The sequence below is a fragment of the Anser cygnoides genome, chromosome 1, assembly GCF_040182565.1.
Source record: "Anser cygnoides isolate HZ-2024a breed goose chromosome 1, Taihu_goose_T2T_genome, whole genome shotgun sequence".
Classification (NCBI taxonomy): Eukaryota; Metazoa; Chordata; class Aves; order Anseriformes; family Anatidae; genus Anser; species Anser cygnoides.
This window is the reverse complement of record NC_089873.1, coordinates 92,416,072-92,442,630: the sequence shown is the minus strand read 5'-3', so window position 1 is coordinate 92,442,630 and position 26,559 is coordinate 92,416,072. Positions and strand designations below refer to the sequence as shown.

The window sequence follows — 26,559 nt, the reverse complement described above, 5'->3', positions numbered from 1 at the left end:
CATTTTGCCCACTGTTGTTCTTAGCTTGAAAGAAAAAACCCTTGAGGTCTTACTCTCCATACTCCTTGTTTTAGGTTTCCTCGAGTACTTGCCAATCTGATGCGACTAATTCTATGGAAGCGTGTCAGAAGTCGTCATTGTTTCAGTTTGCAGAGGTGAGTTTCTTTAAAAGGGAATGTTTTTTGTTTGTGTTTTTTTTCAAGAGCTACCTGGTGTTTAGCTGAAAGAGAAACTAAACACCTCTGACTGAAATTCGTGGTAGTATTTCTTCCTTGTTTTGAGGTTTATGTTACTGTATCATGTATCTGGTAGATGTGTCTGGCTTGAAGTGCAGGAGATTGTGTTCAGGGACATGTTTGAAACCCTAGAGCAATAATAGAGTTGTGGTTTAAGCAGTGATTTAAGATGTGTCATTCCTGCACTTAGGTATTAACTGGAGTCTTACTGACTAAAGTCTCAACAGGTATATTTGGGTGTCATTTAGCCATTCTGACTGCTTTAGTCACTGACTCCATCAAAAATAACTGTAGTTCTGGAACTTCCAAGATTTACTTCTATTCTGTAACCACAAAACAGCTCTATGCAACTATGCCTTGGTTTTGCAATGTACAACATTTGTGTTAATATATTTCCACTAATAGCTATATAGTGCTACTGAACTGTGTTTTTTTTTTGCTTTTGTTTTTAAATACTCCATATTTAATTCAAGTTCTAATGAATTTAATTGACAAAAATAAAATGACGCAAATGAGATTGCAAAGAGTCCTGGCTCTTTGTAAGCATCACTTGCTTATGTCTTTTTCAACTTCTTAAATGATCAGAATTTAGTGGCTTAAATATTTAGCTGTATAAATATTGATTGTACAGGATGCTGGGTGGCATTTGAAAAGGTGCGTATGGAAAGAAAGTTTATTACAGCAGGGGCTTCTTTTATTAGCTGGTTTCAGACCAGCCATGAATCTTACTGTCTTAATACTCCTTGCTGTATGCACCTTCATATTCCTCCCTAAATGTCGTCGCTTAAGGAGTAGATATGTACCAGGCCCAGCATACAGAAAGCGTCATTTTGTTCTAACATTAACCCACAAGACCTTGAGTTCTAACTTAAGATCTGAGGCTTTGAAAATGTATTAGAAAATGATTAACGCACTGATCCTTTATTTCTGATTAAAGGTAATGGCCAGAATGAAATACATAACCTGTGATTAGGCTCCTAAACAGCCTGCTGGCTTGTCTTGTTAGGAAATGCCTGGCTTGCTGTTAATGAAAACAATACTTAAAAGTTTCTTAAAATTGGTTAATTCCAGTGTTAATTAATGGTACTAATTCAACATCCATCTTCCAGTATTTCCCAGATACTTTTGTGTACTTAAACTGTCAGTTGAGCAACATAAAACATTGTATAGTTCCTTTTGATAAGTCTGTTCCTTCAATTTCCCTGTTCCCTGTCTTTTAACCAGTATGAAAAATATCGGTGCAGTTACTGAGTTCATTTTACAATGCCCAAGCAGGAAAGAGCCAGAATCATGTGGTAGTAGCAAGAACTGTGTTGTGTGCTGCAAGATATGCTCTTGCTAAGGGTTCATGACCTCTGCTTTTTCTTACCAACCAAAGAACTTCAGTGGGTTCCAGGAAACAAGCTCGTCTGCACTGCTAAAACTTGTAGTTTAGAAGTAGTTCACTGATCAACAATTAGAAATGTGTATTAGCTCATTCATTTTATTTTTCAACAACATTAATCAGTTTGTAGTGAGGCTGTGCCTAATTAGTACGTGGTAGGTTTGTGTGTCAATGACAAAATAAATAGTACTTGTACCTAGGTCTGTGATGAATTCGAAGTGTAATTTGCAACCAAAAAAAATTGACACGACCTACATAGTTTAAAAAAAAAAAAGTTCCCTTAGTCTCTGGGATAGAACTGGTATCTTTTCTAAAAGTGCGTGCATATGTTGTGTCCCTGCCCACACTTATCTTCCACGCTGAGCAGTAATTTGTGCTCTATCAGCAACACCATTCTGTGGCTGGGTCTTTTCACTGAACAGTGAAATACAACCTAGTGTTAAGTTTTTGTTGTTAACCCTCTTTTGACATGTCAACGGGCAAACAAAAGCCCTTCAAAAAACGTTCTGGCCTGTTCTGTTGATCCTAGGAAGGTTTTCATTGTGAAAAATGATTCAAGATCATCATTTCCATGTCTCCTGGGAAAGCAGGTACTGTGCTTTGTAGGGGTATGCTGGGACTCATCTGCATGTTCTTTGGTACCGGTGGTCTTTCAGTATCATGGATCAGAAATTTCACATGTTGAAGTTTGATAATGAAAGTAAAGAGTTAAGTGATGCAAAAATAATTGTTTTCTTGACAGATCTCTTCAAGCACATCACAGCCAGGAGTCCCAGGAGCTGTAAAACAAACTGAGGAGTCTGCATTGTTTCAGTTTGCTGAGGTATGATAGCTAAAATATGATGGGGAAGGATGGGAATAAGCAATGAACCAATAAGGGCTGTCGCTGAATGGTTAATCACCCTTTCTCTTAAGAGGCTCCCACCAGTAGATGTTTATCTTCATGACAGCATTGCATTAAGAAAATCCTGAGGGGAAAAAAGCAGTGATTTGAAGAGATGTCCATAGCGTACACAAAAGGTAGTGGATAAAAAGCTGTAAAAAAGATACAGCTGCTCCAGAGGCAGGAAACCTTTGAAAAATAAACTTGCAGGCTAAAGGAAGCTTACCATAGCTACAAGGATATGTAACAGCACTCTTAGGGGGTGACATCTAAGTCTGTAAGTTTTCCTCCCTCCTTCATGTATTGAAAATTTAGAGTCCTTAAGAGATTGTTTTTATGAATTTCTTCTCCACATGTTTAATGTGCTTCTACAAATTGATTTTTGACACCTATTCTCTTCTTGCCCATTTGGGGGAGTCTGGTACTACTTGCAGAATCTCTTATGCTAAATGTATATTTAGGGTGTGTGTGAAAAGAGCGGGCGCTATCCTGGAGGAACGTAAGGGGATGAAAAGATAATGCTGTTGATTATGCCATGTGCTTACAGAGGTTTGACTACAGACAACATGCTTACTTCTATTAAATGTTAAGCTAATTATATACTGTGCATTTTTAGCTTGGCTGGCATGTGCTTTGATGTGATCCTTAAGTCCAATTAGAAAAAATAAATAATAATTTACTGATTCAGGTGCCATAAAATACCTGAATAGAAACACCTCTATAAAAGATACAGTAGAGTTGATGTCTCTGATTGTAAAAACGTTTTTATACATCCTATCGTTTTTTAAATTACAGGTTAAATTGGAAAGTTCTTTTGAGAATATTAGTGGAATTTAGCAGGATGAAGCCATTTGATGAAATCAAGCTTTCAAAGAAAGTAAAAGATCTACAGTGTAGAACATTCCTGTGACTTTTCTTGCCAAGTCTCACACTAGTGAATCTGCTAATTTAGTCTCAAAAATCTTACATTTTAATTCTACATCATTTTTTTGCTGTATGCAGAGTTGAACGGGGTATGAAATACCTTGATTACAGCATTTTCAAATCATACTATGAAGCTTGACTCAGCCATACCTTCAAAATTTTACAGAACCTAAAATCAATTTGTCTTGTACATGAACAAACAACAGCAAACCTGAAAATTGTCTTAAGGATGTGACAGTGTATTTAATCTCATACCGCTATGCTATGCCAGCTCACTTGTCAAAGTGGAGTGCATCTATGAATCATCAAATGTTAGGAAGAAAAGGTGCTTAGAAAGTTAATTAGAAACTGGAGAGGACAGTGTTAATGTCAGGGTTAATCTTTTTCCTGTTAAAAATACTAAAATACGTCTGCAGTCTGGAGGGGGGTGGATTTTTTTTTAGGTTGGTTTTTTTTCAGTGTCTGGAAATAACAGAACCCACTACAAAAAAAAAAAAAAAACTTTTTTTCCCCACGGTTATTTCTCCAGTGTTATGCTTTTGTTGTGAAGCCTTAATGGCAGTGACTAACATCGTGTTTTATCTAAAGCAATAGAGAAATGGCTTTAAGATTGCAGCCTGATTTTCATTTACTTTGTTCCAGGGGAAAATACTATGCATGCTAAAGAACCTCTTTAAGCTTATTATTATTATTATTCCTGCTATTAAAGCTGCCTGTGCTCCTTCAAATATAAGGGCTTTCATTTGCACAGGGTGTCTTTGTCAAGTTTGGCAAAAATCCCGTTCCTTAATGCGCCACTTCTTACTGGGTCCTGTCTATATGAATGCATCTCTGCATTTAGTAAGCTAAATTATGGTAAGCAATTTGCAGTAGGCTGCTGTCACCAATGTACAAAGCTACAAAAGGAAAACGAGAGGGAGAAAAAGTAGTTATTTAGCCAGTGGCTAAGCAGACCTGTGAAGAAATGTGAATTGTGCTGTGGTCTGATGTGCCCGCAGTCTTTTGGCAGCCGTCCCACCTCATTTTTGGTTCTGGCTGGGCGTTCTTCATATGTTTCCTGTCTCTTTACTGCTGTTGCGGCAGGCTGAGTGAGAGCGAGTCTTTGTGAGGACAGTGATCCCATTGAGTAGGTATGGCATTTTAAATGGACACCTCTACCCTGGAGTACAAGGCCGCTGTCACTCAGAAAGGGCTCGTTGCATTGATGCCGTCTGGGATTCTTTCTTCTATAGAGCTTCAGCCTGGCTGGCTGGCCCAAGTGTCACAGTCTTCAATTAAAGCTGATGAGGATGTGGCTAATGAGGCCTGCCCGGTGTTGTCTCGCCACAAGAGATGATTAGAGGCTTGGGAGTGAGACTGTGTTGGGTCCTGTGGGTGTGCAGGCAGCCAGTGCACCGGCCTTCCAGGATGATGTGATGTCCTCATAAGTTTGTTGTTTTGTTTGGGTTTTTGTTTGTTTGTTTTTATTTTTGGTGTGTTTCCAAGTTACATTCTTGGCTTTTTCTCTCTGCTCTGATCTTGTAAATGCTCGGTCCCGCTTTTGCCCCTCTCACTTGTACCTTTATGGAAGGCCATAATGTAATGTAGGCCAGTGACTTCTCAGCAGTGGGCTGTGCTGCTTGGCATGGCGCTTGTTTGCGGGCCGTCTGGCCACATGGGCTGGTGGCTGTCATCCTCCTTGCCAAGTCAGGGAGGCAGAGCAGATGGGCCCCTTTGCTCTCTTGGTCGTACTGGCTGTGTGTTTGGCAAACGCGAACAGATGGTGAGGACTGCTTCGCAGGGAAGGAACGCGAGGACCTCTTAGATTTACTTAGCTAAACTCTCATCCTTAAATAAACAAAGAAAACGCTTCCAGAGAGTGACAGCAGTAACATTGCTAGTTTAACTCTCTTCACTTACAGGTCCTCTTTGAGTTTTTCTCTAGGTGATGTAACGAAAATACAATCATATCCAGCATGCAGAAAGGTGGGATTCTCCTTGCTAGTCCAGCAGGTTGTCAGTATTAGAGAAAAATGCACGCTTGAGGATGGGTCTGTCCGTGCTGCGTTCTCACATACTCGCTTTCAGTAGACCTGAGGGCAGCCCTTTCTGTTCATTTCTGTGCTGAACAGAAGGTTTGAATCCAAAACTTCTGGTCAAAATGCCGTGAAATTTGGAATGTGAGATCTAGTCAGTATCTTGTCTTCCAGCCTTCCCTTAGGTAAAGCTGCAGTTTTCCCAAGTAAAGTCCTTACATAAATTAGACAAATATACCAGAACAAGTGCTAATTTTGTCTCTCGCTGTTTGTTTTCTTGACTATGAAGAGATTTTCTTTTGCTGAAAATGTTGCCTCCCTTTCTTCCAATTAGTACTACAGGGGATCTCGCTTGCATTTTGTTAGAAGTGCTCGTGCTATTGTCAAGCCTGTATCTTTTAGTCTTTTCTCACATTGTGCCTCAGAAGGCATGGCATGTCTACATGTTCTCAGGTTATACTTTAAGGTGTGGGTGTTTCTGTCCTTTTTCTGCCATTCATACTGCACTGAAGAAATTAAGAACTGCGATTGTATTACACTGGAAGGAAGATAAAATTAAGGCTCTTTTCCTACAAAGTGCAGCATACAGGAGCCCTTCCTCCTGAGTTGAGTCTTGGGATCCTGAGTGGGTTCACTGAACTGTGTCAAAGGAAAACTAGGATTTTGAATAATTTTAGTTTAATACTAAATTATTAATGCACAGTCAAATATTATTCACTATATCTTAAATAGCTGGCAGTAAAATGGATGGTGGATATTCATAATTTGTTTTTCATCTAATGAAACTCCTTGACTGACAAAAGGCTGTTTGGATAATAAAGTTTTTTTTAAAAAAAAAAAAAAAAGAAAGAAAAAAGAGGCTATATAACTTCTGCATCTGAAAGGTCATGGTCATAAGTGTGATTTTTATAATGAGGTAGATGCCATAGAAATACTGGTGGTCTTGTCCCTGATCCTAGAGTTTTTCAAGGCTTCCAGGCCAAATGCTTCCATGTAGTGCCATGACAAACAAAATCAAATATGAGAAATAATGAAAAATTGTTGTGTTGTTGAACTAATAATGCTGCTCTTGGAAGCAGCTCAGAACAGTTTGGCTGCAAAAGCAATTCTGAAGTGCAGTGGTAGTTATTTACCAAGTGCTGGTGCTGGCAAACCACCATCTATTTAGAAGGCTAAATCTGATGCCCAGATGTAAGGTTGTCTTTTTCCTAACGGAGGAAAGGAAGTGAAACAAGCACCCAGTGCCTGTGGGGACAAATGGTCCTCCTGTGTACCTGACCAAATGGGAAATACTGCCCAGGCTTCCCAGGAGAATGTTATTTAACCTTTAGCACCACAGATAATGTTTTTTAGCAACAAGTGTGTTTTGTTCACTTGGAATCACATAAAACACACAGCATGATCAGAATATTATCTGTGTTTATATCCTGCTAACTTCTAAATGGCTGTTAAGTGTTTCTTGGATGGGATTGTTAATTTGAAGTAGGGCCTTCTGCCAGGAAGATATAAAAGTGACTGATTTAACTAACTCTTTTCTTCAATTTCTTCACTCATTTTCTCCTTTCCTGTCTGTCTTTCCTGGTTACCACTGAAATATTTTCTCCTCTGTTCATTTAAAACCTAGATTTCATCAAATACTTCCCAGTTGTCAAGTCCTGAGCCAGTAAAGCACTGTGGGAAGTCGGCACTCTTCCAGTTGGCGGAGGTAAAGTTATATCCATTAGCATCACAATGGGAAGATGTGTGTATTTTTTCTCCAAAAAAGTGTGAATTGTGCAAGGTTTGCTCTAGCATTAAATTTAGTATTTCCAGAAACATAAACTAGCAAATAATCAAATAGTAAGACAGAGAATTAGGCAGCTGCAGTGGCCCTGGAGACCTACGTCTTCTTTATGCACTTTTTAAACGTGTATAGCTTCTTGGAGACCACAGAAAAAGTGCTTCCTTTCAGGAATAGTAACCTTAAAACTGTAATAAAAACAAAGCTCAGAACAATAGCAAAGACGAGACAATGGCATTCTTTCTAATGAAGAAGTGAATACTAGGATTCAAAAAATAAAGCTTTAGTGTAAGGACTGGAAGGTTCATTGCTGAATCGGGGACCAAAAGTAATAAAAGTAGACTTTGAGTTCATCCACGAATCCGTATGAAAAGTTGGAGGTAGTTTACTGAATTATGAAATTGGCAGTCATCAGCAGTTATCGAGAATACTAGGTGAGGTTTCTCAACGGTCCTGGAAGTTCCCTGAGAGTCTTGCATGTAACCTTGTAGATGTCACTGCTTTTATATGGATAAATCACCCAAACTTGTGAGGCTTGGCCTGCAAATATTATTCCTCTTGATGACTGAAAGATGAAAATACTTGCTGCTTTCAGGCTAATAAGAGGAGTTGCTGCCACCTTACTCGTTACTTTTTTTTTTTGCTTGCTTTTTCAAAATCGCTTCCTATTTCAGTGAGGAAAATGGTTCTTTGGATCCCATCTGGTGGCATCCATCCATCTGTATGTTCTTGCTGCTGTGGTTAATACATCTCAGGGGAAAAAAAGCTATTGGAAGCGCTAAAAGAAAACACCGTGCTTTGAGCCTGCACTGGTGACTGTTTCATGCTTTGTTCAATGGATAGTAATGCTACTAGGAAGACTGACTTTATAGGTCATGAGTAGAAGAAAATCTGCCTTACCCTAGAGGCAGTCTCTGGCAGTGCTAGAGTTTGTTGGTGTGCGCTACATTGTCAGCAGTGCCAATGTAAGTCTAATTGCACTTACCTCTGATTAGAGATCCATACAGACCTATGACCACTGCAGCACTGGGGCAGCACAAAGGCTTGTAACACTAATCAGGGACACCAGAAGTTTTTGAAGTGTCCTTTGTCACAGGACAGCAGTGTGTTCTGAGTGGTGCTGTTCTGGAGTAAGGCTGTTGTTGAGTCCAGCCTGACTTTTGGAAGTTGCCACTGAAAGTTGTGATGCGACTGTGATGCCCCAAGGGCAAGGGAAGTCTAGGCACCTGTCTGTCCACAGGAGTGCAGAGTTTGTCCTGCAGTTGGTCACAGAAATAAATCTGAACATGGCAGTGTGATGTTGCCATGTTGGACAGGTTTTCACAATCTCTGTCTTGGCAATTGCTTGGCTGGATTCCTACAAACCTACTTACATATATAAAATGAATGTTAAAGGCTCTGATTTAAACTGACACAGGCATGGCAGACATGCTAAGCACATCTTCCTTATCTCTAGCTCTTGTAGTATATTAGTACTGTTCTTTGTTGGTGGATTTTTGGTTTTGTGTTTTTCAGTTTTGGAGATCTCTGTAATGCTGGTCTGTAACTGGACAAATAAAATGAGAGATTCAGCTTAACTTTTCAGACAGCAGCTCCAGATCTGATCTGGATGATCCCAAGCTAATGTGTTCATATCACCTCGAGGCCTCTTAGGTTTGCAAGTTCATTTGGCAGGCATTTGTGCTGTGCCACTGTAACTCCAAAGCGCAGATGCTGCGCACCAGAGGGGGCTGGACTGCTGTCTCCGTGCTGCTGGCATGGCAGGGATCCGGAGCGTGGGAGACTGTCAGCTTCAGCACAGCACACTGCTCTGCTTCTCCTTCATCTCTGCTATGTGGATTAACCAACTTTATCCCCCCCCTCTCTACGCCTTCCCTTTTGATATTTCACAGTATTTCACAGATGGTGATAAAATAAAGTGTAGAAGTGGGTTTAATTCTTTCCTAAAAAATCCTAAGGATTTCTAAGCTCCTAAAAACAGTTGGAGCAGCCGTGCTGCACGCTGAAGCCTGGAAGGGTGCTGCTGCTCAGCTCTGCCGAGTCTCCTCAGTGCCTGAATACATGCTTTGTCTTCAGCCTTCAGTACAGAGGGATGACAGCGAGGGGAGGCAGCGGCGGACGAGTGTGCGTCACCTCCAGGAGGCAAGGAGGCCGCTTCTGCACCAGAGGGCTAGCAGCACTAACAATGAGTGGCTGTACGCAGCCTTCAGAGGCTTGGGCTGGAATCGTCAGAGGTTGGGAGAAGCTGTGAAATGCTGCAGCTTCCAGTGGACATAGAGAATTTTTAACCTTTTTTCTTCCCTGTGTTGGTAGAGAGCAGTGAAAACTGAGCTGAGTGGGGTTGATGGGAAGGCTAAGTAAAGTGTTGAAAGTGCTTCAGTGCCCCAGTCCCTAGCATTCCAGCTCTTTCCAAGGAAGCAATTATAAGAAACCTGCAAGCCTGAGCAAAGATTATGGGATACATGCTTAACAGTAGAATATTTTCTTCTTTGTACTGATGTCCAGTCCTGAGACTGATGTTTTAATAAATTTAGAAAATGATCGTTTCCTTGCAGCAAGCTCAAAACTGATACAAAACACTAAAATACTGAAGAGCATCACAATTTAATATAAGAAAAAAAAGTTCCTAGAGAATAATCAGATAACTGCTTACTGAACAGCTTCCCATACACTGGAAAGTAATAACCGAAGGTTACCAAAGGCTTAAGGGCTCCTACTGCACTTTGGTTTCATAGCATCTCTGCTATGAGTCCAATAGGACATCAGCAGGTAGTGCCATGTCCTGACAGAGCTAACCTTCTTAAGCCAGGGCCAAGAAATGATTTTTCCAAGCCAACATCTGCCTAGGCCTTCAGAACCATCAGCTGGATTGCATGCTGGTGTAGACTGCTGTAATGCTCTTGGCCCTAGCAGAGCCCTGGAGTCTATTTACATGTGAGAGAACATGTTCTTCAACTCGTCCTTCAAAGACAGTCCTGGCAAGAAAATCCCCAAGTCTGAAAGTAGCTTTTAATGTCCAGTGGTATTGTCCACCAGAGCAGTGATGGAGTGGGATTTTATTTATTACAGCATGCACAGGTCTACACTTTTTTGATAATGTAATCTTATGAATGAATTTTGGGAAGAGGAAGGAAATAATCCTTTCAAAAGCCATGTAACAAGCATAAAATAATTGTACTGGTAAAATAATGTTTTTCTTTATTCTCCTCCTCTGTTTTTTCTTTAGATTTCTTCGAGTACATCCCATTCAGGTCCTTCTGATTTAACAAAGCAGTGTGGAACATCAGCATTATTTCAGCTGGCAGAGGTAGTATTAAAACACTGGTGACTAATTACCACAGGTGCAGTGGGGTGGAGAAGTTAATGATATTGATAGCCCAAGACTGGAAGGCAGTACGTTGCTACAGTTATAATTACACTGTTGCTTATAGAAGCCTATATTATCTTGGCTTGGGTGCTATAAATTAAGATTTCTCCAGACTAGCCATCAATTTGGAAGCCTCTAAGCATCCATGCTGCAGCTGATGAGAAGTACCTAGTCCCTTGTGGCAAAGGGGTTATCCAATCTCCATTTGAATTGTTTCAATTAATTCTTTTAGGGACTGGGGTTTTGACTGGTTTGGTTTGGTTGGGGGGGATGGGTACATGGGGGCAGGGAGGAACTGACGTGAAGGGCTCGATTAGTCTGTTCAGATTACATCACCATTACAAATACCCGTTAAAGGGCATTAGCCACTTTTTTTTCTCCTTTTGTGCGTACTGTTTATTGAACTGGGGAAAAAACAGGTCAATAACTTCTATAGAAACTCTGTTACAATGATTCTCTCAGCAGCTACTCCTTCTCGGAACAGTTGAAGCTAATGGCCTTTTATGGAAATGTATTTATTTTGTTTGTAAGCCTTTTTCAAGCTTCCCAATCTTAAAGGCTGTGATTTCCAAGTTTATTTAGAGCTCACAAAAGAAAAAAAAAAACACCTTTTTTTTGTAGCCACACCCATAGCCTTCTGCACTATTGGCTGCTGCAGAAGAAGCAAAGGTATAAAGAGGTTAAAAATCATGGGCAGGTTGTGACGGTGGGGGCATTTAATTGACAAAATATTATTCTTGTTCAATGAGTTGCACTTTTAAGATTGATCTTTAGCTTTTGGAAATCACAGGCTGTGTTTATGTTGCAGTGCATTAAAAAAGTCACAGTAAAAAAGTACCTTTGTGCCAGAGCCCACCTCAGCATAGTTACGCAATTCCCCCACTGCATAATTCACTCTGCTTCCTTACAGCCACTGTGCTGCCAAAGCTCCAGTGTTTCCAGTGATCAGCCTAGCTTGACCTTCTTCTATCCCATGTAGAAGGAATTTCAGAAGCTTATTTCAAATCAGAAACTTATTTCGGAGTTCAATCATTGCTTTTGTACTCGTATATTGGTGCAAGAGATCTCTTTAGTTTGTAAGAAAAAAATACCTTGCCAATTTGAGAAATAGAAAATTGACCTAAAGAGAACCCAACTGATCTGTAGCGTACATCCATCCTGACCATATGGCCCATGGGCTGAGCTGCAGGGTAGGGAAGCTCCTGATGCCTGGTTCAAAGCAAGCCTCTTCCAGCTGGTTTCAGTCCAGGTAGCTGTTCGGTTGATGGTTGTTTTAAAAACAAAATAGCACTTGGAGTTCAGCTTAGGAGGTTTTAAGAGGGAGAGCAAGAAGAAGAAAACATGCCTTCCCAAGGCAACTGCTTGCTGCTGTGAAGTACTGCTACCACCTCTGGCAGTGTCAGTATGGCTTGCAAGGGATCCAAAACCGAGTGGATCTTCCAGGTCATTGCTGAAGGAACATGGCAGTTTGAGGACCTTGCTGTAGTTCTTCTTCTGAACATCGCTGTTCCTCAGACAGAATGAGCGTTTTGGTTTCCATTAATGTTATCTCCAGGAGGAGATGAGATAACCATGGCAACTACTGCTGCTTTGCAGTTCCTTGCAGAACAAGACTGTGGCATAAGAAGAAAGATTTGGAAGGCTTTTTTACTATCTCCCAAATCATTTTGCACATTGAAGTAAAGAAAAATAATCTTGATTGCTGTGATTTGATCAACTTTTTTTTTCCTCCCCCTTCAGGGCCTTTTGGAAAATGGAGGAAAGAATTGTATATGGGGATATTTGGGAACTGGGAGTATGGATTTGAGATTTCATGTAGGTTGTGATACAATATAGTGAGAGATACTGTGTTTTTCCATTGCAGTTAGGGTATTCTGAAAATAAAACTAGCACTGGGTTTCCCAGATGTATGAAAGGCACTTCAAGGATCATGGAAACACCAATTAGATCAGTTGGAGTATTTTTCTATTAGAGTGGTAGAGTCCATTGGCCGTATTCTAGCACTTAGCCATAATTACATTTCATCAGTTTCATTAGGACTTCAGCATTTTTTCAGTACGGTTCTTTAAAATAGTTTGCTTTCATAAATTAGGATCCCAGAGAGACTGCATGTGTAGTGCTCTTCCTGTTAATATAAGTAATGTTAACAGTTGATGTTTGTTTCATGGTGACTATTTTTAACTCATTTTAGATGTGCCTTGCTTCAGAAGGGGTGAAAGTGAAAGAACCTGGGAAAACAAAAGTGGAAGCATCAGAAGATGTGGTGAGGGAAGTTCCAGATGAAATGGAAGCAGAAGAACTGGAGAAAACAATAATAAAAGACTCCTGTAAAGGAAAAACAGAACAATCAGAGACAGGGAAAATACAAAACTGGGATGAGACAAAAGCTGAGGAATCAGAAACTGCAAAATGCAGAGATTTTACTAGTCTCATAATGGAGAGCAGTCCTTTTGAGAGAAATGATAACACAAAGGATCATATGTGCCGTTCTCCAGAGCTTTCAATGGTTGACATGAGCATCTTTGGGCTAAGCAAGCCAGAAAAGATAAAGAAGAAAAAGAAAAAAAATAAGTTGGACCGGCACACAAGTGAAAAATCCACCCCCAAGAAGCCTTGTAAAAAGAGGCAGTCCTCTGAGTCGGACATTGAAAGTGTAATGTACACAATTGAAGCTGTTGCAAAAGGGGACTGGGGTGCTGAGAGACTTGCGGAAACTCCCCGCAAAAAAGCCCGCCCTGCCTCAAATGTGAAGGGAAGCATGTTGGATACAAAATCACCAAAGAAAAAAGTGAAATCGAAAGAGAAGAAAACATCGAAGGAGAAACCCACGGAGCCCACCAAAGAATCAAAGCCTCCTGATTTCCTTAATATTACAGCCAACAAGGAAGAACCCTGTGAGGCTTCTGATAACATTAAAGTGGAACCACTGACCCCCACAGAGGAGGTGGTACCCCAAAGCTTACCAGAACAGGTCAAAACTGAGGACAGTGACTGTGTTAAAAAGATAGAAACTTGTGGCTCCAGGAAATCGGAGAGATCTTGCAAAGGTGCTCTTTATAAAACTCTGGTGTCAGAGGGCATGCTCACGTCTCTGCGTGCTAATGTGGACAGAGGTGGGTGGCTTTGACTGTTTCATTTACAGCACGAACTGCAAAAGGCTGCCTGGAGTGGGAGGAAGAGCAAAAGTTCATGTTTAAGCTCAAGTTCAAGCAGTGCATGATGGGGTTGTCAGATCGCCTGAAATAGTGGGGACGGGCTCCGGGGTCCAGGGCAGGTCTCTGAGTTCTGCAGTCTGTGTTCCTACTTACCTGAAGAGCTCTTAACTTTTCCCTTTGTGTCATTACCTGAGATTTAGCTTTTTGACTGAAGACTAGGTTGGTTGATTGTTGACCTGCTGATAGATGTTTCCACGACTTGTTGCATGTAACCCTGAACAATTAGTTTTTCTATGTAAACAGCTTTTGGGTTTGTAGGATGGAGAACTATGATCACAAGAGGCAGATGTCTGACACTTTCCCTTAGGTCATTCATTGCTTGGCAGGGGGGTTGGACTAGATGATCTTCAGAGGTCCATTCCAACCTTGGCGATTCTGTGATCAGTTTTGCTGTTAGTGGTGAGCAAGAACCCTTTACCTTATAGACGGATAAATTTTAGATTAAAATTTCTGGAAGCTTTCAGTGAGATATATAGAAATATATTTTTCCGATTAGTAGATTTAAATGGGTAATTAATCAAAATGGAAAAGAAAAAGACGTTTATAATTCAGGTAAGTTTATTACTGTGAATCTACTCATCTCTTTCTCCTGCTTGACAGCTGAAGAGATCTTGACTTTGGAGGTAGTGTATATGCATATATATGTATAAGGGGAAAAAACCAGTTGCCAACAAGATTATTATCCATTTAAAAAAAAAAACGTTTGATCTTCTTAAAGGGGTTATAAAACAGTCTTTAAGTTCTGTTGCTGAGTGGGTATGCAAGTTCCTTCTGAGCCCACTTTGTTTTGGCACAATTTTCTAAAGATGAGAAAAAATTTTCTGCCTTCATCCCAGGAAAAAGAAGCTCAGGAAAAGGCAACTCCTCAGATCATGAAGGATGCTGGAATGAAGAAAACTGGGCTTTTTCCCAAAGCGGGACAAGTGGGAACAAAAAACTGAAGAAGACTAAGCCAAAGGAAGAGTTTGTTTTCGGGTAAGTTGCTACTTAACACTGTTCAAAGTTTTAGCTAGGCCAGCCTAGTAACTTAAGAGCAAGTCTTCCCCATTGCAGCTAGTGAACTGAAACCCCAACATCCAACACTCAAATGTTTTAAACTACATAAACACATTTAGGCAGAATTCCTGTAAACTGCAAACCTGTTTGGCTGAGTAAGACTCTAGTCTCATGTTGGTTATATACTGAAGTAATTCCTCTGAGATCTTTCCTGGTTTACAATACTGTAAACAAATTTGAATGGCATTATTTGCACACTTCTTTAAATATATATATTTTTTAAAATCACAATATTTAGCTGCTCAAGAGATGGTGAAGAGGGTTAATTATATTTTTGTATTTTCAGCACACTTTGCAGACAATATTTAAAGTTTTGTGTAGGTGTTCAATCATCATAAACAGACTAGAAAAAATAGATCCCTTTGCCTATTTAAAGAGAGTGCTGACAGGAAAAGTAAACAACATTCTTATATTTGCAAATAATTATGATAAATACTCAATTTTTCTATTGTTGAGGCAAGATATTTAAACTGTTCATATACACAATAAAGAAATCAAACATATCAGAAGAATAATGAATACAAATGCATTAACATTTAGCAAGGCTGCACAGAATTGCTCTTCTAGTATGAGTAACAATTTTTGTCAGAGTACTAACGGATTTATTTAACTGCAGGCATAGCTGTTAAATCTGCTTTGCCATTCATACTTGCAAGTTATGAAGACTTCCAATTATCTGAATTAAGAGGGTGAAAATGAACAACAACAAAAGAGTAGATTTTCCACGTCATGGTTACAATTTTAATGTTTCTTTTCTGCAGGCCTTTTTCATACACTTATTATCTGGTCTATATGAAATTTAGCTGCAGCTCACTTTACAGCAAAGATATTACATTAATGAAAATCTTCAAGAGTTCTTTCATTTGGAATAGTTGATAAAAACCATTGGCACAATTCTTATATTTTTATTGTACTTTATATAACAAAGTACATTATTTGGAAATATCTTTTAAATTTAAATTGAAAAATTTGAAAATGTTAGGTCACCTCATGGCAAAAAAACCAAATGCATCTCCGAGCCAAAAAAATGTATTTTTATATGATTTATTCAAAGTCACTAGGAAAATTGTGTAAATATTTCATTCATTTGACAAATACTGCTCTACCATCGTTATCTGGCTGGATGGGGAAAATACATATTAGTGAATGTTGCTTCCTGATTCAGCCATGCCATTAATGAATGTTGTTTAGTGAACTCTGTAAAGCAGAAGCAGTTATGTGTGGAGCCGAAGTGCTGGAGAAGGTATCTGTTATCCTTGTTTTTTGTACTACCTGATCTTCTGTCTGATTGGAAGAGCCGGTTTTAGTTCTACCCACTCCTCTGAACTCTTTTTGCTCCCTTCATCATCACCTTTCAGCATTAGGGCGTCTGTCTGTCTGCTGGATTCCTCACTGCTGGTGGAGCTGCTCCTTTCTCCCATTACTTCTGTGTCCCCTTACCTTCTCCATTGGTAGCTGCCCTCGCTTTCCCTGGTGGTCCATGCCAGGTGTGCTTTGCCCGTGTACAGCCCCACTCCTGCTGAGCAGAGATAAAACGAAGTATCAGTCTGTGTACCAAAGCTTTCAGAAAGCAATTGTATGGAAGTGCTGTTTCAAGAAACAAGGAAGTCATCTTTCTTGTGACATTTCCAAATGTAGAGTGTTTCATGGCCACCCCTTCCAACAGTCATGCCAACATCTGTCCAGTTCTAGTTTTCCATAGCAATCAGAATTTGAGATGAGTAGAAAATGTCATTGTTCCCCTCTCATGGGGAGTTCTATTTATAATCTGCCTAGCAGTGCAAATTGCCTTTTATTAAAATGCACTTGCGATACTATGATCCTGCCTGGTTGCAGAAGTTCTCTGAAAAGTCATGTTTACGCAAGATAGCACAGTCATTACAGCCAGGAAGGCCGTGCCATACCATCCAGTTCAAGTGCTTCATTTTCATCTGGCAATTACGAATAATACCACATCTGTGGACTTCTTGAGTGGTAGGTAAAGCTTATTACACTCATTCCAGCTGGGCTGACCTATGAAGAATGTTGGGTTTCCTGAAGCCATGAGCTAGTTGTGTTTTTCATCTCACAACAAACAAAATAGGAAGGAAGTATAATCCCCCAGAAGAAATACAAATTAATTGCCATTCTGAAGCACCAGATTTATCTTTTTTTTCCTTTCCACAGAAGATTGGATGGCTTGCCATTTTTGTTAGCTTTGTTGGACAGTTTGACATTTTTGCTGTAGTTTAAATTATCACCTCCATTCTGGTGTAATGTGATTTTTATGTGAAATTAATATATTGGTTTGTTTACTTATTGGTTTTATTGTCTTTTCTCATTCCCCTCATGGAACAGACAAATCTGCTTTATGAATCTGTGCAGCTAATTTTTTTACATTATTTGCATATATTAAAACTTAATTTCTCCAGAGTTACAAATTCAGGAAATGGATTGTACATTCTCATCCCAAATTTGGATTATGTATAATAGTTTGACATTTACAGTGTGCATGTGCGCATATCTCTTTCCCTCTATGTAAGTAGATGCGTGTGTATGCACACAAAATACAATTCTCCAGAAATGGAGTTACATTTAATTTGATTGGTTTTGTTTCCCCTTTAGCTTAGCAAAGTTGGAAGAAGAATTTGAAAAGAAATTCAACAGCCTCCCTCAATACAGTCCTATTACCTTTGACAGGAAATGCTCATCTGTTCCAAGGAAAAAGAGAAAGGTTGGAAGCGGCTCATCTGAACAACCAAAATCCAACAAAGGTAAGTAACTGTGTTCAGTACGTTCTTCATCAATAACAATGCTACAACAAGCTCTGGAATTTATACTTTCTCACCTTACTGTTATACATGTGAAAAGTCTGAAGTAAAACGTTTTTCTAGCACTGAAGCTAGTTGGTTCTCACCTGGATTAGTTTTCAGGCCGTACTCTTGACTTCTGCGTTTCATGCTGAGTAGAGTAGAATTGCTTGGAGCTTGTATGTGAAATAATTTCCTTATAGCAAGCAAACCTAACAAACAAAAAGGGGGTGGGGGTGGGGGTGGGGAAGGGAATATTTGTGAGGTAAGTGAATTTGACAAGTTTTCCCAGGGGAAACTGGCAGGGGAGAAAAATGGCAGATCACCAAAAAGTTACTTTGATATTTTTCAAAGCACAGTTTTATGTGCTTTTTTTTTCATTTAAATGTAATTTTAGGCTTTACTAATAAGATACCAAAAATGTCTGAATGAACTGGATATTTTTCCTCAAGATTTCAAACTTGCAATGGAACGTTAGACTGAAAATGTTCTGAGATGATAAATATGTTTAGAGGACAGGAAAACTAGTTCTATGCTCAGCTCTATTGCTGAGGGTCATAGAGGGAGAATAACTCATGACACGTTTGACTGTTTTATATACAGACAGCCTGTGTCACAGGAGTGGTAGAGAAGTAAGTGTACGTTAGAGAAAATGCTTTTAGGCTGTGGCATCACAAAATGAAGGAATGACATAGCAATAATTCTACAAGACAAAAGGATGTTCAGAAGAATGCTCATTACGCAGTTTACAATGTGAAGCTGGTTTCCTGTTCGGCTACTATGGTAGTATCATGGGCTGGCTGATTTTCAAATCCAGTACGTGTATTTTAGCCAGGCAACCCTGGATTAGATCTATGCCTTTTGAATGCTTCACAAATAATTACATTAGAATATGCAGGATTGAGCAGCTGTTCTTTCCTAGTGCATGCCAATTTTAGTATTGATTTTTGTATTTATATAATTAGATATGGAACAGTCAGACTCCTGCAAATTTAGAATGGTGTTGGTACAAAGTGAGTTTTGTCTCTTCCATTTTTATGGTATATATTTTACAGAACTTCTTTAACGAGCATGAATGAACTTTTTTTTAACAGTATATTAATACAATGGTTTATTACACAACATCTTTTGGGCACAACATGGCAATTTAAGTTATAATAGCAGCTGTGTGGATTTCTCACTACAGTTTTCACCTGCTCAGATGTCTGTATGTCTTTTAAAAAAAATTGCAGGTCCTAATCTGTTTGGGAATTGCATGATAATGCTACCCCAGCCAGGTAGCCTAGAACTACATTCTGCTTTTGGCTAAGTTCCTAAGTACAAGTTCATTTTGATCCCTGTTTCCATCACTATTAAAAAGGTTTGGAATATTTTCGGCCATATCTCAAGGGAAGGTCAGAAACATAACTGCAAGCAGGTCACAAGCCTGATATAAGTAGTTTTGGCACAGCCCTGCAGAGAAGGCCATGGAGCATTTGCCTGTAGCTGGCAAATGGGGCTCTTTAAACCAAGCCAGCTGACTTTGTACCAAAGCAGATGGCCAACAGTCGCATGAACTTTTCCGCCAAGTGAGCTGTGCGGTTGTAACAAGCAGCCCTGGAGGCAGGAATAACTGATGGTGACACTGCTGTTTTTGCAGTGAACATCTAACCATAGCCCTGAACTAAATGTAGACTGAGATAGCGATATCTGTTCTTAATTCCAATGAATGTTGAATTCACAAAAGCTAGCTGGGTGAGCTGGCAGCTCACATCAGTCATTCCAGCTCCCTGGAGAGTGAGGCTCAGCTCTCAAGAGCTAACTGAGAAACTTTTCCAACATACCTTTTTTTTTTTTTTCCCCCTTTTGGAAAAGAAAAATTGCTAAAAATATAAACATTCCATGGCAGTAGGTTGATTTTGTTTTCTGCCAGATTTTTTTTAGGATTCTTAAAATTAGGACGCAAGCTGTGTATGTGAAACAACCTGAACCAAACTGCACACAACCAAGCTTACTAGCTTAATAGGGGAAACTGTTCCAACAGAGCCAAATACTCATTACGCTGAATCCCCAAATTAATTTCTAGTGTACTGACAGGCCGTTCAGCCTAGTCATGCTGTTGGCTTGCCTGCAAATCCTGAGTCCACAGACAGTGAGAAAACACTAACCTCCAACAGTGTTATGAATACAGGTCCATAAGCTGGGCTTCTGCAAGTGTTGCAGAAAATGAAACACGGGAAACAGGCAGTTTTATGCAAAATAATAGACTGCTTTGGAATGGTTCTAGGTTTTTTATTATGCTTACACCGTTAGAATTCAGCAGACGCAAAAGTGGCGTTTTTTTTCTTGCAGCATGATGAGCACGTACTGTGAAGAGGCAGTACAGTCCTGTGGGTGTGACTCTGTCTTGGGATGTAGGAGACCTTAACCTTGCTCTGCTGTGCTCTGCGTTATCCTCTTGTGTGGAACTGTCTCTGCTGCTTTGCTCTTTCTTGGAGTGTCTCTGGCTTGTAAGGTCATTAGACAAGGCATCCATTACAAATGGTGCCTACTAGTGGCTGGGGCCCCAAATGTGCCTCGTTTCCAAACAATACGTAATGATCATGAGGGGTAGGTTTAGTAAACAATCTACAACCATGCCCTGCTTTTCCTGGATGAGCATGTGCAGAATCATAAACTTCCCTTGCATTTTCAATCCTCAGATAATTACTTTCTGCAGTCTTCAGATCAGTGCTTATTAAATTTCAACTAAAGGCTGAAAAGTAGATTGGAGCGCTACACACTAAAACCCCCAGAGGATGCTAGGTGATTAAAAATAGAGAAATGTTTGGGGTTTTTGTTTTGTTTGGGGATGGGTTGTTTCTTTTCTAACTAATCATGTACGCCTTAAAACAAAAAACACGTTATACCCTGCCTGACAAGGACTTACCTTACTTTGGAGTAAATGATGCCAGATTGATTTTCTGTCATATGTCATTAAACTATACCTACATGGGGCTAAATAAGATGATGGGCCTGATCTGCTACCTGACCCAAACAGACAGGATTGTCAGGGCATTTTCTTACTGCAAAGTGGAAACCAGTGAATCAGTGTCGACTGAATCCTTCCATTGTGCTTGCCATGCCCAGTCCTTGCTTCAGGCAGTTCTTTTAACATAAAAACACCTGAAGAACCCTGTAACATAACTCTTTCAAGTCCATATGCAAGGCAAACTTTGAATTTTCTTAAATGAGAGGCAATTTTTTTCCAGGTTTTCCAGATTGTCCAAATTCTGCTCTCACTGAACTTAATAGGGATCTTTCTTCAGTGGGAGTAGACCTGAACAAGTCTGAACCCTTCTGGAAATCCCACCCCAAGCATACCCGGAGCATGCACGTACAATAGCAATGTAAGAAAATGGCTGAAAAATACAGCTATAATGAATCTGTGCAGATGGCCTGCTCCAACATTTGCTGGAGCTGTGACTGATTTTATTTTTCTTCTTTCCAATGTCATATGTGCCAAAACATCCCACCACACGAGTCATCAGTCTGCAGTGAGTCACTAATTCGCTTATATGCAAAAATGAGCAGCAGGCATAGTCATTATTTCTGTGGTGTGCTGTGAAGAAATGCTCACTTACACACTAAACACTTCGCTAAAGCTCTCGTTTTGGGAAGGCCAGGAGAAGACTGCATAGTGTACTTTTATTCAGGAAAGGGATTGGCTGCAAATTTTTATTTTTTTTCTGTGGCCTCTAGGACTAGAAATAAAGCATCAGCTTAAAAATAATCCTCCTTTGTGGCATTCCTCTCAGCCTTAGCTTGGGTTTTTTGGCTTAGTTCTAAGCATTTGGATGTCTGGAGATGGCATGCCATAATGTTTCACAGATCACAACCTAAAAATACAGCGCCGTCCTCCTGAGAGACTTAGAAACATGGAGAGTTTAGCAAACTCCAGCTCTTCTGGGAGCTGTGGAGCTTATAGGGTCCTGCCAACCCGATGGCCTCACAGGACAAGGCAAGGATTTTAGTAGGAGGCCAGTCTCAAGCTGAGGGAACGAGCTGAGTCTGTGGTAGAAGGGAGGTGAGCTTCAGCACCTCTGTAGGGTCTTTCTTTCCTCATGTCAAATCAGTGCCAGAGCCTTCTGGGAGGCATGTGTGTTCACCCTGGTTGTCTTATGACAGTGCTGAAATGTTCTCTGTTTGGTCTGGCCATGTACAATAAAGGACTCTGGGGGAGTAGGGGGAGCACATGCCCAGAATCATGGAGGAAATGCAGTTATGGTTAGTTATGCATGGCCAGTTCATTTTCTTGCCCGCTGCTTTCCTAAACAGCTGCTGCTGTCCACGCTGATATTCCCAGAAGGAAATTCGTGGTGCTGTCAGGGAGTACAGTGGGCCACTGGAGCCAGGGATTAGCAGGTGGTTAACTCACGTGGCAGCTGCTGTAAAACTAGGAAAAGAAGAATGAAGTAGAATATTTTCAGTCGAGGAAGATCAGCAGGAGAACAGGACTTACTCTACACTTAAGGTGGCAGTATAGCAATAGCAAGTAAACTTACAGGAATAAAAGCAATTCTCAGCTTTCTGTAGGAAGTCACTCCTAGGATCCACTGCCTAACAGCAAGCCTCATAGGTTGGCTAGGTCTTTCTGTCATGGATATTCTCTGGATCGAATGTTGAAAAGTGGTGTTCGTTCAAAATCTCTGAATATTTGACTGCTGTCCTTGTGAAACAGGTGTAGCACAGCCAGCAGTTGTGTAAGCCCTTTCGTGAGCTGTTATGCCTGAACCATGCCCCTGGGGCACCTGCTCTGGGAGAGTGAAAAAGGATATTTGATCTTAGGAATGGCCCATTGTTCGGCCTTTCCTACTGGAATTAAGTACGTGTGCCCATGTCCTCTCAGGTCCGGACTATATTTTGCCTCCTCCATTGATTTGGTTGATTTTTATTGGAAGAAAAAGAAAAGCTCTGGTTTTCATACCTGAATATGCCCTGCAAAGGTCCAATGTTTGGCACTTCATTTGTTCATGCCTTACTTTAAAGGAAGGATTGGATAGGGACATTTTCAAAGAAGAACCAAATAGTCTATTCAGTAATTGCTAGATAACTTGTGTGTGTAAATATGAGAGTGATCATAATTTGTCTTTTTACAGAGGACGTTGAGCATATCATCTAGCTGACTCCAAATAGTTCAGGCAGGGAGTGTGAAGTAAGTTTTTCATGGAGTTACAAGTCAAATTCTCAGGTCTAAGTATGACACGTTGACATACGTAACTATTAACTCATCTTCTCTTTCACTGCATTCATGGCCAAAGGGTATAGGAAGTAACTATGAGCACTGTCGCACAAGAATAAAGGGTAAAAGGGTAGGGTAGTAGAAATTTCCTTATAAGAAGGTGGCTTCTCTTTTCACTCCACTGAAGTCAATGTCTGTCCATTTGAGAACAGAATTTTACATGCAAGTAGCATGTGCTATGAACCATCTAGCATCTGCTACGTGGTGCAGATAAAAGCTTATCAAAAATGTTCCTTGAATGGTAGAAGAAAAGTTTAAGACACAGTTTTCCTTATTCATGCAACAACTGTCATCTTTTGGGGAGTTTTTAATCTCATTTATTCTGCTCAATTGCTGGCAGTCACTGATAGTTTGTGGAATTGATTTAAGCAGTTTGCAGGTTGAGCTATAGAAGTGGAGACTTCTATGATACCATGTAAAATGTTGCTTATTCCAAGCACCTACAAACCATTAATTTGCTAATCCAAAAAAGTAAAAGGAGAAAAAAAAAAAAAAACAGTAGAAATGTCCTGAGTCACCTATTGCATATCTCTGCTTCTGTGTTCTGGTGGAACTGTTTTGGAAAGACTTGTCTCTGCTGATGTGAATTAAGTATTTGACCTTAGCCTTCAGGAAGGCCCAGGTTTTTTTACGTATGCTTTCCATCAACCTGCCTGAGCTTTTTCATGACTTATGTTGCATTCTTGTTGTACTGGCACCATACTGCTTACCCAGCTCTGTGATGCTCTGGAACCTACTATAAAATTTGTAGAAAGACACTTGAATTTGTTTGAGTGAATATGGCCTATTCTGTTGAACTTTATAGTATTTTCTCTACAAGTTCTAGCAAAGTTATTAAAATTCAAGCTGATGTTGCCTAAGATGGTGTCTAGCCTGGATTGTTGTTGTTTGGCTTTTTTTGTTTGTTTGTTTGTTTTTTTCCTTTGGTTTGTTGTTTGACATCTGGATTTTCTTGTGATATTATTCCCCTCTCCCCAAATTTTGATTTCTTTAGTAGTTTAAAAAAAAAAGGCATCAGTGAGCCACAAAGCCAAATACAGAAAATCTTAGGATTTCTCTGCCTGTTCCTGTCTGGATTTTACTTTTCTCTGTTTGTTTTTCAGTATTTTTCAAACAGAACTAATTTCTATGAATGACGTTCTCCTAAAGCTAGATTCTTCTTGCATGTACTACAGATTTTTCTCCTTCGTTCCCCACATACAGAGCTGGTTAGTGATCGAAAACTGCAGATGCATGATGTGAACTTACCTTGATCGCATGTTACTACACATTTACAGTTGTCTCAGTAGCCAGTGTGTGTCTGGCTTCTCCTAAGGGTAAGGGTGAGTGGAGGAGGTCAGTGTGGTGGATGGTGTGCAGTTCCTGCTACAGTGCAGCTGGGAAGGATGCCCTCTCGTTAGGCTGTGAACCGTCCTGGCATCTGCAGTGCATCTCCTTTCTGTTTGGGCAGGTCTGTTCTGAGCTAGCCTGAAGAGGTGCTTACCTGCTATATCTTCGGAAATAAGATTTTAATGTGCAGTTTGTTTCTGAAAAGTAACTGCCTAAAAGTGGCTTTGCAGCGTAGAAATAACGCGTCTGTTATTTCTTTGCTGCTGTATCTCTGTTTACTCCATTAGTGCGTCAAGGGATTGCTTCCTAATGGCTTCTGCTAGTGGCATGCTTTGTCTGCTGTCCTTTAAAATGCCTACTGACTACTACTAGTAAAGACTCTACTATCAAAGTAGGAATGGTACCGTCACCTGGGTACACTCTCGCCTTACTCTCTTAGGAGGTTTTACTTCAGCACTTACTGTAAACTTATTTCTGGTTACCAAAAAGGCAAACCTAACTTGCGTCCTCTGGGGGGTTGACCCTGGCAGGTAGGTAAGTCCCCACCCAGTCAGTCACTCACTCCCCTGACAGTGGGATGAGGGAGAGAACCAGAAGGGTGAAAGTGAGGACAAAAACACTCCTAGGTTAAGATAAAGGCAGTTTAATAAGTAACAGGATAAAAAAGAGAAACAAGTGATGCAACATCAATCACCACCAACAAACCCATGCCTAGCTAGGCCCTGAGCAATGGCTACTTTGGAAACCCATCCCTGGTTTTACTGCTGAGCGTGACATCGTATGGTATGAAATACCTCCTTGGCCTGTTGGGGTCAGCTGTTGCGGCCCTGTCCCCTGACACCTCTTGTGCCCCCTTGACAGGGCACTCCTCCCTCTGGGGAGGCAGACTGAGAAACAGAAGGCCTTGACGCTGTGCAAGCAGTGCCCAGCAACAACTAAAACACCGGTACGTTATTGACACTGTTTTGGTCACCTGTTTCAAACACAGCACCATACAAGCTGCTGCAAAGAAAGCTAACTCCATCCCACTACACATCCGAAAGGGAGCGTGTCTTTAAACAAACAAACAAAACTCTTGTTTTATTGTATGGCTGAGCTTTCTGAAGGTCATCGTTCTACAAAATGCTTTGGGACACTTTTGTATAGAGAGGTGGTGAGTTGAAGTACAGCCTGCTTAGATAGAAAGCCTCCAGAGAGCAGAATGGGTGTTAGTTTTTGTGCTTCACCATGAAATGGCATCCTGTATTAGTGGAAGGGGAGGTTTTATAGTACATGCTGTGACTGTTGTGCTCTTTTTAAAACTGCTGATTAAAAGTATGTATTATTAATGTTGTCTGTAGGTTCATTCCAGTCTCAGAAAAAGAACTTATTCCACAAAATTGTCAGCAAATATAAGCACAAAAAGGAGAAGCTTAATGTTCCGGACACAGGTACTGGTGAATTACTTAGTTAAGGTTTTGGTCCGCCTGCTCTCTGAAATCAGTCTCGGGTGATGCTTCTAGGCAGAGGCTACCTGACTCTCTAGTCTTTGACTGCTTTGGTCCCTTATTTCCCTGTCTGCTTTGACTCCATTAGCTCCTGGCTCCAGTCGATCATACTACCTTACTCAAGTACAATGCTGTTTTACTGTTATTTGGTATCGCCCTTGATTACAGTTTCCCTGCTCCAGACTCTGTGCAGCAGAGCTGACAAAGCAAGGGTAGTTCTGCAGTTGGCCCTGAACTTTATCTGCCACTGCTTGTAGCTCTCTAGTCCTTTGGTTGCTCTTATCTCCATCCCTTCCCTATCAGAGACCGTACTGTTTACCCCTTGGCCATATTTATTTATGTCTCTAGCTGCTCTGCCTCTGATTTCCATCTGTCTGGAGCTCTGCAGACTGTGGCTGGTCAGAACATGAGAGCTGGTTTCTGCACCGGTTCTCAGGAGTACGCCTGCCATCCTTGAACCAACCCTCCCTCTGTAGAAATCTTAACCAGCTGCCTGTTTGCCTCCAATTGAAGATAATATCTACAGGGTTTTCTTGTTTAAGTTCTGCCTCAGATCTGCTCCGCCCTCTACACTGCCGGTAGTTCTCTGAAGTCTTTTTCTTGTTACAGCATTCTGGTCCTGCATACCCGTACACTCACAAGTCCCAGGGTTGTTTTCAAGTGTACAGTATGTACAGGATTACAACTCAGCCTGTTTTCCTGGGCCTTTTTTTTCTCCTTCCCACCCCCTAGTCATCTTCTCCATGCTATCCAAATCATCCACAATGCAGTTCTCTCCTACATCATCCCTGAGATATAGCAGAGCCTCTCTGGTTGTTCTTACTTAGGTAGCTC

General features: G+C 40.5%; 1 protein-coding gene across 24 annotated transcripts in view; it reads left to right on the top strand.

Moving 5' to 3' along the window:
• The window catches only part of BBX (BBX high mobility group box domain containing), a 138,077-nt gene that overhangs the window by 93,367 nt on the left and 18,151 nt on the right, over positions 1 to 26,559 (top strand). For 20 of the 24 annotated variants that reach the window (XM_013185897.3, XM_067002565.1, XM_048057439.2 and 17 more), the window contains 8 exons: positions 75 to 155; positions 2,363 to 2,443; positions 7,067 to 7,147; positions 10,449 to 10,529; positions 12,781 to 13,702; positions 14,641 to 14,779; positions 17,465 to 17,613; positions 25,579 to 25,668. In XM_013185897.3, coding sequence (XP_013041351.3) covers positions 75 to 155; positions 2,363 to 2,443; positions 7,067 to 7,147; positions 10,449 to 10,529; positions 12,781 to 13,702; positions 14,641 to 14,779; positions 17,465 to 17,613; positions 25,579 to 25,668 — 1,624 coding nt within the window. The remainder of the gene's footprint in view (positions 1 to 74; positions 156 to 2,362; positions 2,444 to 7,066; positions 7,148 to 10,448; positions 10,530 to 12,780; positions 13,703 to 14,640; positions 14,780 to 17,464; positions 17,614 to 25,578; positions 25,669 to 26,559) is intronic. The other 4 variants (XM_013185887.3, XM_048057434.2, XM_013185958.3 and 1 more) reach the window with 4 other exon arrangements.